This window comes from Polypterus senegalus, chromosome 6, assembly GCF_016835505.1.
Source record: "Polypterus senegalus isolate Bchr_013 chromosome 6, ASM1683550v1, whole genome shotgun sequence".
Lineage (NCBI taxonomy): Eukaryota > Metazoa > Chordata > Cladistia > Polypteriformes > Polypteridae > Polypterus > Polypterus senegalus.
In genome coordinates this window covers 91,859,359-91,877,238 of record NC_053159.1, presented here as the reverse complement: position 1 = coordinate 91,877,238, position 17,880 = coordinate 91,859,359, and the positions used below count along the sequence as shown (strand labels likewise).

At 35.5% G+C, this 17,880-nt stretch overlaps 1 protein-coding gene across 1 annotated transcript in view; it reads right to left on the bottom strand.

Moving 5' to 3' along the window:
* LOC120531259 (contactin-associated protein-like 5) overlaps positions 1–3,149 on the bottom strand; it is a 558,381-nt gene extending 555,232 nt beyond the window's left edge. The window contains exon 1 of the mRNA XM_039756505.1: positions 2,914–3,149. Coding sequence (XP_039612439.1) covers positions 2,914–2,998 — 85 coding nt within the window. The 5' untranslated portion in view covers positions 2,999–3,149. The remainder of the gene's footprint in view (positions 1–2,913) is intronic.
* Positions 3,150–17,880: the final 14,731 nt, after the last annotated feature.

Sequence of the window (17,880 nt, the reverse complement as noted above, 5' to 3'; positions counted from 1 at the left end):
ATTACTTAGAAACAACCATCCATCATCCAAATCTGCTTAATTGTGAGCAGGGTTGTTTGAAAGCCGGAGTCTATCCCAGCAAGCACTGAGCACAAGGCAGGAACAACCTATGAGCAGCGGGGCTGAATTACTACATTTTATGATTTATTATTGAATGTTTTCCTGACATCATTCTTAAAGTCTTGGATTATTTGAAACTCTAAGTGGTTTTACCTGAAATAAACAGCCTTCTCACCATCAATAATCAAACTATTTAACATTCATAACATTTCATTCAAAAATGTTTGTAGCTCCTCTTAAAAAGTTCTTACGCCTACATAATGCAGCAGTTATCTTTAAAACTAAAGCCAGTTTTACTACACAGACGGGTGCAACATAAAATCACAGTTAAGTATAACTTCGGGGGAGTTGTCATTCTACAATTTCAACAAACCTAGAACAAACCAAAAAAACACAGAATATCAAAACCCTACATCAATCAAGACAAAATTCTACAAAACAAATATCTCTATATGAGCAATACCTGACTGCTACAGTGACCTGGATTTCCTTACTGTATATATGGAGCGAGAGGTTTATATTGTTGTTCCCCATAATAGGTAATTTTCATTTGTTGGGTATTTAAACTGGAATGGTCTGAGTTTGATTGTTGGCTTCATCTGTGTGCCAATCTGGAATGAACAAAACTGGTTGAGCAAATGGATTATATACTTTACATGTAAAATATACATACACACACACATACATACACACATACACATTGTGTATATATATATATATATATATATATATATTTATTATATATAGGATACCTCCAATGCCTGCCTCTAATGGGAAATACATTGTTCTCACCTACCAAATGATGTAGCTATTTTATTTGACTTGGAAAATGAATAACAGAATATGTTTGATGATTTTTCATTCCCTATTCTCAGCTACAGTATAATCAGTTATACAGTCTTATTTTCAACAAATGACTTTACAGACATGCATAAAGAATGTAAATGGAATATAACATATTCTCATACAATTTAAGGTATGTAGTGTAGGCATACTTGCTATTGTGATTACTGATTTAACCTTGCAAAATAAAAATTAATTAATTATGCTTGTTCAGTACTTGTCATTGGTGCTTTTAAGTACAAGCAGTTAGCAACACAAATGGTAAGGCAAGTTTCAGGGTTGACATGTTATGTTGTAAACTCTAATAAATGTCTTAGATGAAAATGTATTAATGACAACATATGAGAAGAAAGCCAGTCACTGTCATAGGCTTAGACATTTTAAGGCAACTTTTTTTTCTTCCCATTACATAGGAATAATATAATTCTGTATGAATAATTTACATGTTAAGACGATATGTGATGATCGGGCATGATGTGTGACACTAACTATGCTGCAACTGCACACTTTTCCGTCTAAATATTGAGAACTAAATTAAGCTTTATACATATTAATGCGCTTGCTTGATAATGCACATTTTCTATTTGAGGTTTATGCATGGCTTAGTTTTGCTTGTAGACTGAAGGTCCTGCAGAAATCTCATTGCATATCGTCCCTCATTCTGTCCTGACGGTCTCTAAAATATACAGCAGTTCCTTAAACAAGAGGTGTCTCTCAAAAATTTCATTCCAACAATGAATAAAATAATGTCATATATAGCAAAAGACCGACCTCTAGTGACAATGATATCATGACTAGCTGAGTGTTTCGGCATTTCTATGTCGTGGCCATTTCATTGTGAAAATCTGAAACAGTGGACGCGAATTCAAGTTTAACTAATTTAAGGGTTTTGCGTTATATATTATTTTGTATTCTGACTAGGGAACCTGTACACTCACAAAAAATAATTCATATCTGTATGAGGCCATCGTGATTGTATTTTTTTATATACTGTAAATACTATATGTACTCCTTATAAAAGACTCTTTTTTAAATCGCATAATTGTGTCTTAATCATTATAATAAAGCAGAAGCTTTTCTTGACCATCGATCGCGACTATCAAAAATGAGCACTTCAGTAAAATAGCCTGTTTTGTATTAAAAAGAAAGTCTTTTCACCTTCCGGATTAACATTTGCCAGCCGATTTTCGAGGACTGGCAGCTCTCTGCTCATTTGCCATTTTACTATCAGCCTAGAATGCTTTAATAATTCTGAAAGGAATACCAGCTTAAATACAGATTCATATCGCGGAACTGCACAAGGCTGAAGCTTTCAGAAAAGTCGCAAAACGCTTCCTGTAAATCTGTTGCATTTTACTCTCTCCATTCCTCATGTAGATTTAACACTTCATAGCGCATAGTGAAAGTGTACGTTTAAAAGGAGCTTGCAAAACTCCGTGCAGCTCAGAACTAGATTGACTGAATACTCCATGTCTCACGCGTGAATTTCTGTACCATAAAAAAACAGGTTGAAATTTTAAATACCAAATGCTACACAACTTTACATTTAGTCGATTAAGCATACCATATTATAAAGGGTCACTGTATGTGTTTAGCCAATCACAACAGTGACATCAAAACTTATTATCCAACAGATATGAGTATTGAAATTAAAAATCAGACGGCTGGTATATAACACATATGTAGTAACATACGGCTCGGGGGTTTCTAAAGCTTGCTCAGGAAACGATGTCAAAACAACCAGCAGTCGGCAATGTCCAATGCAATTTTCGATGCTGTATTAATTGAAAAAAAGAAGGAAAACTATTGAAAGAACCGTCTAATCTAATGCAATACTTGCATGAGAATGCACTTGTATGTACTGTCCTGGCGGCTTTAAAAAGTTAGGCAATATGGTGATGTTACCCATTACCCCAGTGTTATATTGAGGTAGAAATACAGTAGCAAAACTTCATTGAATGTCACAGACACAGTGCGCCCCGTTTTCGTGTATAGCTCAGTTCTACTTACAGTTATTGGCTGCCAGAACAAGTCTGCAAGCCATCACCACGACTAAGCCGAATACATCAGACCGAGGAGAGCGTTGGCATCCCATCTTCGAAGCCGGAGGGTCAGGGTATGTTGGCTTGTTTAATCCTTGGTCTGTGAAGAAATAGTTCCACTCTGTTTGCTGTTTGATTCGTTAACACCCAGGGAATCTCTGTTTTAATTTCGTCTCCCCGAAAGCTACTGGTGAAACGGTAAAGACTCACCGCCACCTCGCGCAGCCCCCCTTCCTGCACCACCAGCGCAGAGCTTCTTAAAGAGGCAGCCCCTCCCAAATTCCGCGCCGGCGGCTGCCACTGGTAGCCGAGGGTTGTTTTCAGCACCACGCTTGTAGACAGCTCCAGCCAGCCATACGCCGCTACACCAGGCAGTGCAGGTGAGGCGTTTAACTGCACGTAGGCATGTGAAATGTTATTTTTACTAACATCAACACTTTTCAACAAAACACATTCTTTCCACAGGACTCGCTGCAGCACGTATGAAACTGTGGTTGGAGGTTTGCATACGAGTGTGTCTTTCACAAATGTATATTCATCTTCAACACAGCATTTTCTCTTTTTAAATTTTCGGCATATACAAAAGCATCTGTTAAACACGAAATATATACAAAAGCATCTGTTAAACACGAAATATTTCCACTTACACCTGTGTGTGTGTTTTCTATACAATAGTTCATATATCCCCTTAAAAGTTATGCATTTCTGTTAATTAACACTACCATTGAAATATATGGAGTAAAAGCATACTTTTAAGCTGTTTTTTTATTAACTACATGAAATGTTATATTTTTTCATAATCTTATATTAACTAACTTAAAAGCCTTTTCAACTTAACACGCTGTTTTCTCCATTTGAAATACTTAAATATTAATATTAATATAATGCTGATTATGTAAAAGGAATGTGGACATACAGTGTGTGCAACTGATGTACTTTAAAAGAGATGGCTACTAAGATATTTATATTCTTGTCTTTCTTCTGGACTGCCAGTGAGTAGGACCTCCTCCATTTTCATAATGAATTTAATTCTTTCCACCTCAACATAAAACTGAAACTGAATTTCTCAAAAACAGAAGTCAGCTTCCTTGACACTACCGTTCAACTGAAAGATAACTTCCTTGTAACCTCTGTTTTTCACAAACCAACAGACAGACAGACGGACCTTCCTGAGAAGTGATAGCTTCCACCCCAAGCATATAAGGCACTCCATTATTTTCAGCCAAGCAATGCATTACAACTGTATTTGCTCAGACCCGACAGACGAGGATAAACAACTGCAGGAGCTTAGGCAAGATTTCATCAGACAAGATTATACCCCCAAAACAACAGACACTCAAATAAGAAGAGCTACTGCCATACCCAGAGACAACCTTCCGGTATATAAAAACAAAGACAAGAACCACATCCCCCTTGTTGTCTCCTATAACACACATCTTGAAGCATTTCAAAAAATTATAAAAGAACTTCAGCCAATGCTACATAATGATGAAACGCTGAAAAATGTATTTCCAGAACCTCCCCTCCTGACATACTGACAACCATCAAACCTGCAGCAACTAATTGTCCAAAACTTTCTAAGTGGACCAATAGAAAATGGCAAATTTCCCTGCCTGCAGAAAAGATGTAAAACATGTTCTCACATTTATAATACAGAACATGTAATTATATCACACTGCCGACTAGAACATCAAATAAAGGGATAATTTTCCTGCAGATCATCTAATGTGTCTACCTCATTCTCTGTATGAAATGTCCTGACACTGCACTCTATATGGGAGAAACTGGAGAAACACTCTGCCAAAGAATGAATTTACACAGGTTCCACATTAAACATGGCAACAGAGATGTTTCTGTTGCAGCTCACTTCAACATCCATGGACACTGTGAGAGGGACTTTAACCTCACAGTGCTTATGGGCAACTTCAGAACACAGCATGAGAGAAAAGAAAGGGAACTGAAGCTCATACTAAAATGTAATACATTACAACATGGTTTGAATAGAGACAAGAGTTTTATGGCCAGATATAAAGACTGTTTGCATTTCTCAGACTGACACAGACAAACTGTCTATAAACCCACATTGTTTTAAAAAACTCATCTTAAACTTCAAAAGACTTTGTTGGACAGTTATCTTATCAAATGATCTTGACTACACATTGTTCTGCTGTCTTGCTAAATGAATCTTAGCCTGAAGAGGTCTACTAATTTTTTACATTTAAGATGACCCACTTAAAGGTTCTCCAAAGTTGTTATTTGTCCTAGTGTGTATATAAACACAGGGAACTCCAGTTTCTGTATTTTATCTTGCCTGAGGAAGGGGCCTGAGTTGAATCAAAAGCCTGCAAATTGTAATCTTTTTAGTTAGCCAATAAAAGGTGTCATTTTGCTTGACTTCTCACTATATTCATAATGGCTAACACAGCACAACAACCTAGTACTTCAAGCTGCACAAAAATCTCAAATTTTATTATCCATTAATTCAATCAGTTTCTCTGGCGGAAGCCTCTCTTACCAGCAGTGGACTTAAGACAGGAAGGTGAAGATTATCATGATGATTATAACATTTTAACTCCTGCCTATTTGTATTCAAAGTGATATAGATCCTATCCTGGCAGCATTGGCTGTAAGGCAGAAAACATCCATGGACAAGACATCATTCTATTCCACCTTCAAAAATAACTGCTGTTTAATAGCACATTACTGGGTTGTGTGGTTTCTTATAGAATCACTGCCTGAGAAAGAACCTTTTCATTCTAGGAACAGTTCTTTGCATATAAAATTGGTTCTTTGGGCTTTGAAAAGCTTCCTAATATGTGGAAAAAAACATAAATCTTTAATGTCTAGTAGGCACAAGATTCAGCCAGGGTTATTATATGCAGCAAAAGTCCTGTTAAAATCACAAATCCATTGTTATTTGACAAATGTGTTACCAGATACTCAGGGCTATTTTTGGAGCCTGGCAATGATCTAAACAAATAAAGGTTCTTTCTGGAACTATGATGTGGGTAGTTCTTTTGGAAACCTAAAATGGTTTCCTTATGGTATTGCTTTGAATAACCATTCTGGCACCTTTATTTTTAAGAGTGGCCGACACACAACACCATTGCAGAATGGTGAATTCACCTGTGGTTTATGTCTTTCGCCATGTGGAAGAAACGTCTGGAGGAAAATCCATACAGACATGCAGAGAATATGTACACTCCACACAGACAATAACCAGAAGTGGGACTCAAACCCAGGATACTGGATCTGTTATGAGACACATTGTTGTTGTTATATAATTTAACTTCACTGGGAGAAGGTTTGCAGTGTAAGTTCAACACTTTCTTACAATAAAATAAAATGTCTACAGATGAACACATATAATGATTGCTTTTTTCAGATCTCTCGGTGTTGCCTGGGAGAAAAATAAAGTGTTTTTTTTTTAATTGTTTGAGAAAAATGCAATTAAAAAACAACTTTAAAAATAAAAATAAATTAACAAACAATGAAGACTCACTAATGTGCTTGTCTTGCGGTCTTGTATGTACGTTATCATCCAGTTGACACCCTGAACTGGCTAATACTATTTAATTTCGAAAGCAGCAGGAGTGCGGTTGTGCTCAAACATAAAGAATGCTGCAGTCACTTCCATTTCGCCCTCTGGTGGTCACTCCGAGTATCAACTGGATGATAACATGCACAAGACCGCAGAATCATCTCCCAACCGTGGGTTAGGGCTGATTTCACCCTACAGTAATTTTTAGTCGACCAATGAGAAACGTGTACCAAGTTTCCTGAAAATCGTTTCAGCTGTTCGAAAGTGATGCTGGAACATATATACTCATACACACAAACATACACTGACTTATATATATATATATACATATATATATATATACATATATATATATATACATATATATATATGTATATATATATATATATATATATATATATATATATATATATATATATATATATATATATATATATATATATATATATATATATATATATATATATATATAAATTAATCCTCTCAGTCACTGCTTGACTTTTAATAATGCTAGCTGTATTATTTATAATGTAAAGTTCCCAATATGCCAAAGTTTTTTTCACACATTACATGTACATTGCCCACACTCTGATACATTGCACTTCAACCTACAAGAGTCTTCTGTGGTGGAAGTAGCTCTCTTACCATTAGCCAAGCTAGAACTTTCTCTGTGTATTTATGGGTTATTATTTTTTATGAGTTTCTCTAAAGCCTTAATATATCATTGGGGACAAATGAAGTACTATCTACCCATTTAGAACTCATTCCCAATGGCTTTCTGTAAAGCTGCTTGAGACAATACATTGGCTGAACTTGTGGTGTGGCATGTATTTATACCTGTCTCTGCTCAGTGTTAGTCATCACTATTAGGAAAAAAATTAGTCACAAAAACGAGTGTATAGTCCGGAATTAATTTTGCTGGGGGTGAGGGTAGGGAAAAGAAAGCAAATGAATCCTAATTCCATTTTTGAGCAATTGGTCAAAAGCGTCATAAAATATATTTCAGGGAGAGTTCAAACCCAAACCTTCAGCCTCAATCACATTCACTAGCTATGCTTATGGAGGAGACTGCAGGAAAAGTTCTTTTGAAAATAAAATCAAATATTTTCACTTTTATCAAAAGCAGTGACAGAAAAAACACATTATTCTTACAAAGGTAAATCACGCTATATGGAGACTTTCTGACATCAGACTGCAAGGTGAACAGGGTCAACTGATTAGACAATGAATACTTTTAAAAGTAGATAGTGATCAATGATTATTAAATTGGCTGTGATGAAAACTGTTGTTACAGCAGTGCCCCAAGACCACATTTAAGAATATGAAGATGAACCCCTTATCAACTCCCATATACAAAGTCATTTTTCTGTCTTTTGTTTGCATTTTGATGACACCTCTTTTTTACTTTCTGTGCATATTTTAATTTTCTTTACAAATATTATGCTGCTAAAGGTTAATATAACTCCAGCAGTTTCAAACTTTGTTCTCTTAGCCTTTAAAATTACAGTCAAACTACTTGAAACCTGATTGATTTCATTGCACCATTCCTTAAACATGTTTATTTACATAACATAATATTCTTAAATCTGCTTCATTCAATTTAGGGTCACCACCAGTCAATCACTGGGCCCACTTACCATTCACAAGGTCAAGATGTAAGAGGAAAACTGAGGAAATAGGAGAAAAGCTGTGCAGACATGTGGAAAAACATGAAATGTGCAAATCCCACATTGACAGTAATTTGAACCCAGAAGGCTGGGTCCTTGAGGCAGCATCACTAACCAATGCCACCCCTTGTCTATTTACCTCTGTTGAAAATAGTGCTGTACAGATCATGAATAGTAACAGCATCCTCCAATACGTGATTACAATCTGCAAATAAGATAAGGCGCACATGTCAAATACTTAGGGGAAAAAGTATTAAAAATGCATCAACAGTTCTTGTATGAAGTAAACAGCCAAAAGAAAAAAAAAATGCCATCTGGCTACTAAGTACCTCCTTTGTCATTCTAACATTACACAGATAAAACTGCACAAGATTATGGCACTGACATGTGAAATGACAGAGCAGGTCCTGCTATGTGATCAGAAAGTGATAACAGTGAATCTCCCATCTCCTGGTAATGAAAGCCCCGTAGTAAGGAGAAGACCCTTGACAGAAATTTACAGTGGTGCCCAGGAGATCAAGAAAAGAATGAAAAATGTTTTTTTTTAAAAAAAGTGTTCATGCTATACTATGACAAAGTAATACCTGCAATAACTAAGCATACACAAATCTATGTTAAGTTTTCATTTACATTCAGTCCAATTCAGTTTACTCTTTTTAAATACACTTAACCTTGACAGATCAGCATGCTGAATAATAATTACAAATAAAGTATGAAAAGAGTGCAGTATAAACACAAAGCATAATGTTGAAGCATATATTGTACATACATACAACAACAACAACAACATTTATTTATATAGCACATTTTCATACGAACAGTAGCTCAAAGTGCTTTACATATTAAAGAATAGAAAAATGAAAGACACAATTATAAAACAAAATAAATCAACATTAATTAACATCGAATAAGAGTAAGGTTCAATGGCCAGGGGGGACAGAAAAAACAAAAAAAACTCCAGACGGCTGGAGAAAAATAAAATCTGTAGGGATTCCAGACCATGAGACCGCCCAGTCCCCTCTGGGCATTCTACCTAACATAAATGAAACAGTCCTCTTTGGATTTAGGGTTCTCACGGAAGGGCTTGATGATGATGATGGTCACGTAGACCTGCCTTTTAATCTGTCCATCATTGTTAGAGCATCATGAAGCTTTGAGTAGGTGGTGGGGGCGCAGGCCACCACCACAAAGAAACCGGAAAAAGAAACAGAAAAGAGAGTAGGGGTCAGTACCGATTTTAGAGCCACCATGAATAGTTATTTTGAGGAGATTGAACATACAGAGTATCAGGATTAAGTTAAATTACGATTAAAATGAAGTTATGAAAAGGCCACGTTAAAGTAATGTGTTTTCAGCAGTGTTTTAAAGTGCTCTACTGTATCAGCCTGGCGAATTCCTATTGGCAGGCTATTCCAGATTTTAGGTGCATAGCAGCAGAAGGCCGCCTCACCACTTCTTTTAAGTTTTGTTCTTGGAATTCTAAGGAGACACTCATTTGAGGATCTGAGGTTACGATTTGGAATATAAGGTGTCAGACATTCCGATATATAAGATGGGGCGAGATTATTTAAGGCTTTATAAACCATAAGCAGAATTTTAAAGTCAATTCTGAATGACACAGGTAACCAGTGTAGTGACATCAAAACTGGAGAAATGTGTTCAGATTTTCTTTTCCTAGTTAGGATTCTAGCAGCTGCATTCTGCACTAGTTGCAAACGATCTATATCTTTTTTGGGTAGTCCTGAGAGGAGTGCGTTACAGTAATCTAGTCGACTGAAAACAAACGCGTGAACTAATTTCTCAGCATCTTTCAGTGATATAAGCGGTCTAACTTTACTTATGTTTCTTAAGTGAAAAAATGCTGTCCTAATGATCTGATTAATATGTGATTTAAAATTCAGATTACAGTCAACAATCACCCCTAAGCTTTTTACCTCCGTCTTGACTTTTAATCCTAATGTATCCAGTTTATTTCTAATAGCCTCATTGTATCCATTATTGCTGATCACTAAAATTTCAGTTTTCTCTTTATTTAACTTGAGAAAATTACTATTCATCCATTCTGAGATACAAGTCAGACATTGTGTTAGTGAATCAAGAGAATCAGGGTCATCAGGAGCTATTGATAAGTACAGCTGTGTGTCATCAGCATAGCTGTGGTAGCTCACGTTGTGCCCTGAGATAATCTGACCTAACGGAAGCATGTAGATTGAGAATAGCAGGGGACCCAGGATAGAGCCTTGTGGAACACCATATTGGATATCATGGGTCTTCGAGTTGTAATTCCCACAACTAACAAAATATTTTCTCCCTGTCAGGTAGGATTCAAACCAATTTAGGACCGTGCCAGAGAGGCCCACCCATTGACTAAGGCGATTTCTAAGAATGTTGTGATCAATGGTGTCAAATGCAGCACTCAGATCTAAGAGGATGAGAACAGATAAATGGCCTCTGTCTGCATTTACCCGCAAGTCATTTACATATATATATATATATAAAATTTGTTTTAGGTCAGCTGCATTCTGGAAAATATCCTATCAGAGACAAATAATTTCATTTGGACAAACATGTCTAAAACAACTGCATTATATGTGATGATACATCCACACCACATCACATGAATGTCACCATGGACACACCGAAAGACAAAAAATGACAATAACTACAATCAAAACTCACAAAAGAGAGAAACAATCTCAGTAGCAGTTCCCACAGGTCTATGCCATGTTAAACTCTGTCACTTTGATTTAAATTTTGAGTCCAAGGAGGCTATTAATATTGGTAGGCAGATCATTCCAGAAAGTGGGTATGCTAAAGCTAAAGGTTCTGCCACCTACACTCATTTATATACACTTGGAATTTAAGGAAGACTGGAGCACTGAAAATATTACAGTACGTTTAGGGAGGTAAAGGAAGACTAAACCATTTATGACTTTATAATTGAGAAGAAGGATTTTAAAAATCTCTTCTAAACTTCATTAAAAGCATATACAATCACTTCACATCTGGTATTAAATAGTCATATTTTCTAGTTCCAGTTATGGTCCACAATAACATATAATGATTATTTTCAAGTGTTTAAACAATATAAGAAAAAACTTTAGGAACTTTATAACATTTTTAATCATAGAGTATACTGTATGATGAAATCACTAAGTCTTTGTTCTGGAGGGCAACTGATGACTTACTCAAATGATTTAAAATCCAATTAAATGCTTGCTAAGTAACTTTTCTTTTTAAATTTTCTTTTTACCTATTTATGTACTGAAATAAATATAATACTTTGATTTAATCATTTTGAAATGTATTTTATTGTCTGGTATATTAAACAATCAAATTCAATTAAATCAGTTTAATGTGAGCATCTGTCTGATGGTAATGCTAGCAAAATGAGGAAATAATAACAGAAAAGTTATCTCATAACTGAATATAAAGTGATTAGTCAGGAATCAAAGTGGCTAAATAAAATTCTGCAATTGAAGATACTAAGAATTAATAAACCTACTCAATAAAATTAACCCTGTTGCAAAGCTGACCTTGCTCCCTAAAATATTATGACTAGCACTAAGTGAACTTTCGGCGACTTTATTAAGGTTAAAAGTAAATAAAATCAAAATGTGGCACTCAGATGGCGATTCTAAATTGTCCCTAGTGTGTGGGTGTGTTGGTGTGTGTCCAGCAGTGGGTTGGCACCCTGACCAGGATTGTTTCCTGCCTTGTGCCCTGTGTTGGCTGGGATTGGCTCCCGTGACCCTGTGTTCGGATTCAGCGGGTTGGAAAATGGATGGATGGCACTCAGAAGGTTGACACTGTAACTCCAGTCTGACTATTGCAAAAGATGAAGAGTAGAAAATCCTGGGTGTTAGTTTAGAAAATTATTAAAATGGGAAATGTTCAACAAGGAACATTTGTGGATTATTAAAGTAGGCATTATGGGTCACATAATGTGCTTCTCCTTAGTAGGATGTTTTAAGTTTAATCCTTTTTTATCAGAGACAGAATTCTTACCACAAATGATGTTAATGCACAACAGCCTCATTAGGTCATACTGCATACTCTGGGAACTTCCCACAGTATAATTATTTTGGGGAAAATATTTAGTTATTTGTCAGATACTGGTGAACTCACAATTGCTCCCAAATCCCTAATTACATTATCTGGAGCAACATTAGATGGAAAAAGACTGTGCATAAATAAATATAATGTGATCTTAATTCCTTATTGTAGGTGCCGCTTCTAATTTTCTATCAACACTCCAATTGAGTCAAAAGCTGCTGCAAGAGTCCTTATTGAACCAGCAACTGCAAGCACATAACACCCATCATGTTTTACCTTCACTGGCTCCAAATTGTCTAACAGGGTTGCAAATAAAATTCTGTTAATAACCTACCAAGCTTTAAATGGCTTTGCACCGGACTACATCAGTGAACTTCTGCATCACTGTGCTCCTGTTTGCTTACTAAGGTCCTCTGATTCTGGTAATCCTCTTGTGCCTCACACTAACCTGCACTCTATCATCAAGCCCTTCCGTGAGAACCCTAAATCCAAAGAGGACTGTTTCATTTATGTTAGGTAGAATGCCCAGAGGGGACTGGGCGGTCTCATGGTCTGGAATCCCTACAGATTTTATTTTTTCTCCAGCCGTCTGGAGTTTTTGTTTTTTCTGTCCCCCCTGGCCATTGAACCTTACTCTTATTCGATGTTAATTAATGTTGATTTATTTTGTTTTATAATTGTGTCTTTCATTTTTCTATTCTTTAATATGTAAAGCACTTTGAGCTACTGTTTGTATGAAAATGTGCTATATAAATAAATGTTGTTGTTGTTGTTGTTGTATGGGTGACTGGACTTTCAGCTGTATAGCAACCAGACTTTGGAATGACTTCCCTAAATGAATTAGATCAGCTGACTCCATTCATTCTTTTAAAAAACAAATGAAAACTCATCTGTACAAGAAGGCATTTAACTTAACCTAAAATTCTGACCCTTCTTTCAGTTAACCTCTTTGATCAGATGCTCAGGATAATTTTTGTGGGTTTGTTATGTCACGAATTTTGTTATTTGCTCAGGCTTTTCTTCTGGTATTGAATTTAGTATTTCACTTTGATTTATTGTCTATACCCTGCTGTTCTTTCTGAGACTTTGTGAAGCACCTTGAGCATGGGAAAGGTGCTATATAAATAAAATGTATTATTATCTTTAATACTACACTGCTCACATGAATACTTATCTTGATTAATTGAAAGAATTATAACGTATCCCATATAACTCAACAGGAAAGCAATGGTTTACATTATTTAAAACTAGAAAAAGAAATGAAAGGCACACAGCTTCTTTAGAATTTGGCCAGAACTTTTTTTAATGCAGGACTGAAATAGCCTGTCTCTATTTCATGACCTTTTGATGTCTTAATATACAGAACACTCTCATGCTGTAATGGGTTTCTGGTTTCTGTGGCTCTCTGAACTGGATAGGGTGTTAAATGTGGACTAGACTTTCAGAGTGTGTTCATTTTTTGGAATGCTGTACTTTGTACTCTGGATTAAATTGGGGCTTACTTGTTGTGGTGTAATTGTATACCTTAAAAATGAATTCTAATTTTAATTAATCTATAATTGAACATTGTTGTTACCGTAGTTCAGTCACAGTTTGACGTAACTGTTCTTGACTTAGGAACTGTCTGGATTACATCTAACTGAAAAGACCCGTAAGCTGTTCTTTTTAAGGTCATTTTTCATTGCCTGCCCTTTTTATATGGAGTCTTTAACAAATATAACTTGAAACAACACAAATCATGCAACAGTACCCCAGGAGGATGGTTTTCAGAAGATGGTCTGTCATTTGTCATGGTGATGTGCAAAGATCTCTATTTGAGATTTAATGTATTATTGTTATGAACTATAACCCTAAGATTTCCAGTTTAATGTTTGTCTCTGACTTACTGTGTGGCTCTGAGCATGTCACTTAACCTTTCCGGGCTCCATTTTTTAAACAAAAATAAATGAATTTTATAAAGCCTTTGGAGAATGTGCATCTCTGTTGAAATAAAATAAAGGTTGCTGGTGTGTTTGCTGTCATGTTTTAAATTTATTTTAGATTAGTAACTTGATCATTTTGATAAAACTGTTCATAAAGCATTAAAACAGTCATTTTTGCATGAGTCAAATGAATGAACCAGATTTTCAGAATCCTTGTTGTGCCATTTCCAAACTGGAGAAAGCAGGTTATACAAAACAGAGGTAATGTGTCAGTTGAAGTTCAAATCTGTGCTAACAGCTGATTTGGTTGATACAAAAACTGAACATGCCTTCTGCAATTTTCAGATTCAAACAAAATGAGTAAGTGGATCTCGATCATTGAACACCTGAACTTTGTCATTCCAGCCATAAAGCACGGGACTATTGTGTAAACTAGGAGGATCTAATCTAAACAAATCTAACAAAGTTACTGCCAATTGAATAATTGATGTCTCCCGTGTCCCTGCCAACAAAAAATACACAATAAGCACAATAAAAGTGCCAGAGGATCTCAAAGCTTGATCTCCACCCACATCAGAATATTCTTTCAACTTTTCAATAGAAGAGCTGAATAAGGCCTTGAAAGCAGCCAAAAACGAAAAAGAGTAAGGTTTTGATGGAGTCCACCCAGAGTTCCTTACTAATAGTGGTGTAAAAAATGGCAGTGCTTTGACTTTTTTAATGGTATCCATACAGCTGGAACTTTTCCAGCAGAATTTAAAAAAATAAAAATAATAGCTATATATATTAAAACATAAGAAAGCAATATACCTGAAAATTATCGTCCCATTCCACTCCTTAATTTGTGTGGTGATCCAGTTATTTCTCATACAACTTATATCAAAGCTGGTTTTGAAGAGAGACAAAAAACAGCAGTCATATTCATACACCTCAGTTATATGACACCATATGGACAGAAGGATTAATGTATAAATTATTTAAATGTAATTCCTTGTCTCATAACATAGCAATAAATTAACAACCTTCTAACAAACAGACTATACAAAGTATATATCAATGATGATAAAAGCAGTGTTTGGAAATGAAATAATAGCCTATACCGCAGAGATCAGTACTTGACCCCCATACAGTTTAACATTTTTATTGCTTGGATATCCATCTGAAACAGGTTTCAAAATTTGCTTCTGCAGATGACTTGGCGATTGCTTACCAAATAAACTAAAAACATCCACAAAATACAAATGGCCACTGTTACTAATAATCTAATAATAGTATTGGTCTAGAGCAATTTATAGATTTTCCTACTCACTTGTTGCTCTGGTGTTACTCCTTATTATTATACAGCATCTAACCTGTTGATACCTGATCTCAAACTGGTGCCTTTAATGTCAACTTAATATTATCTAAATCAAATCTTTTTCATTCTATCTTATTTCACAACGTTAAGAATATTAATTTAATTGCTTTCTTCAATGGAGCTGAAAGACTGCCCAGTAGTGACAATTTATTTACTCCAGATGAACTAGTTTCTTGCTATAATGATGAACTACGTAGCCTTTTAGATAATCTTGCTCCTCTGGAAGCCCACAATGCTGCCAACTTAAAGCTAAAGGCCGACGCTTGGAACACGTTTATAAAAAGATGGGCTTTGTTGTCCATAAGAATATGTATAATGTACACATGTGTGACTATAGGATGATTTGTCTGCACAACACAACACTATTTGGATCTGCTGAAGGGAATACTAGGGCTTTAATTTCAACTGTAAACAACATCCTATGGCCACCCGACAATCTTCCACCTCAATGTTACTGCACTGATTAATGTAACTCTTTTATGACCTAATATAAAGAGTGGAAATACCCACCAGCAGTTGACTTCTTTTGGAAATTCCTTGCATGGAACATTTTATGATCCCCCTTCTTCTTTTCTTACTAGTTTTAAACTCCCAACTCTGGAGGAAATATTTGGTATTATTAGAAAATCCAAGCCCTCTACCTGTCAGCTTGATCCAGTTCCTACTTATTTGGTTAAAATTCTGTTTATCTTCTCTTTTCTCTTTAATAACTGACTTAAATAAATTATTCCCTTATCTCTGGTCTTGTTCCTTTATCTTTCAAAATGGTTGTAATAACTCCAATTCTCAAAAAATATGGTGCGGATCCCTATACCCTAAATAATTATCGTCCAATCTCAAATTTACCTTTCCTTTCAAAAACACGAGAAAAAACAGTTGCTGTGCAGGTTCACTCTTAACTTACTGACAATCATTTGTTTGAACAACTTCAGTCTGGCTTTCATTTATTTCACAGTACAGAGAGAGCCCAGGTCAAAATCACTAGTGATTTGCTAATGCCAGCTGACTCTGGGCTGCTAAACATACTTATGCTCCTTGATCTGAACTCTGCCTTGGACACAATCTCTCACAATATTCCCCTTGAGAGATTAAAATCAATTAGTATTATTGGCACTCCACATGCCTGGTTTAAATCATATCTCTTGGATTGTACACAGTTTGTACAACTAAAAAATTTCAGATCACAAATTTGCCCAGATGTTAGTGGTGTTCCTCAGGGCCCCCTTCTATTTATTATTTTCTTCTGCCTCTTGGTCATATCTTTAGGAAATTTGATATTCATTTTCACTGTTATGCTGACGACACCCAGCTCTATCTGTCTATTAAGCCAGATTCAACTCTTCCACATTCTTCCCTCTCTGACTGTCTGCAGAAAGTAAAAGAATGGCTGTCTGCTAATTTTCTTAAATTAAATAGCGATAAAACAGAGGTTCTTCTAGTAGGAACTAAATCTGTTTTGGAAAAAATGTGATAATATTTCATAAACTATTGATAATTCTCTAATCACTTCTTCCTCCTAGGTTAAGAGCTTAGGTGTTATTCTTGATAGTAACTTAAAATTTGAGGTGCATATTAATAGTATTACTCAGTCTGCATATTTACATCTACATAATATCAGCCATTTACGTCCATCTTCTTCAGCTACCTGCACTGCTATTCTTGTTCATGCTCTGGTTACATCTCGTATTGATTATTGTAATTCTATACTTTCTGGTCTTCCTCACAAATTCCTTTACAAACTTCAGTTAGTTCAGAATGCTGTATTATTACCAGAACTGCTTCCATTGAACACATTACTCCTGTCTTTCAGCAGCTTCACTGGCTTCCTATTAAATATTGCATTGATTTTAAGATTCTGCTTATTACATACAAGACCCTCCATAATCTGGCATCTCCTTACCTTTCTGATCTTCTTCATATCTCCATTCCTTCCAATGTCCTTTGATTTTCTTCCTCTGTTAATCTTATTATACCTCCTATTTGCTTGACTTCCATGGGGTTTAGAGCTTTCAGTCAAGTAGCCCCTCACCTCTGGAACGCTCACCCACAAGATATTCGTAATATTGACTCTCTTCCTACGTTTAAGTCTCAACTTAAAACACTTCTTTTTAAGCGGGCTTATTCTGTTTTTTTATAAATTTTAGTTGATACATTTAAATCCAATTTTATTCTTGCATTTATTCTGGTTTTATTGTACTGTAAAATTCTATTAATTTAAATTAAAATAAATTATTACTACATTTTACAGCGCATGCTCTAAATACAAATCTTGTTGTACATAGCAAATATTTTACGAAGTGGAGATGATGTCCTAAGATCACTAAAACTAAGATCTACTGGTTTCATCTGTCACAAACTATGCCCTTGAAGTAACACTCAATGGCAAGGGTCT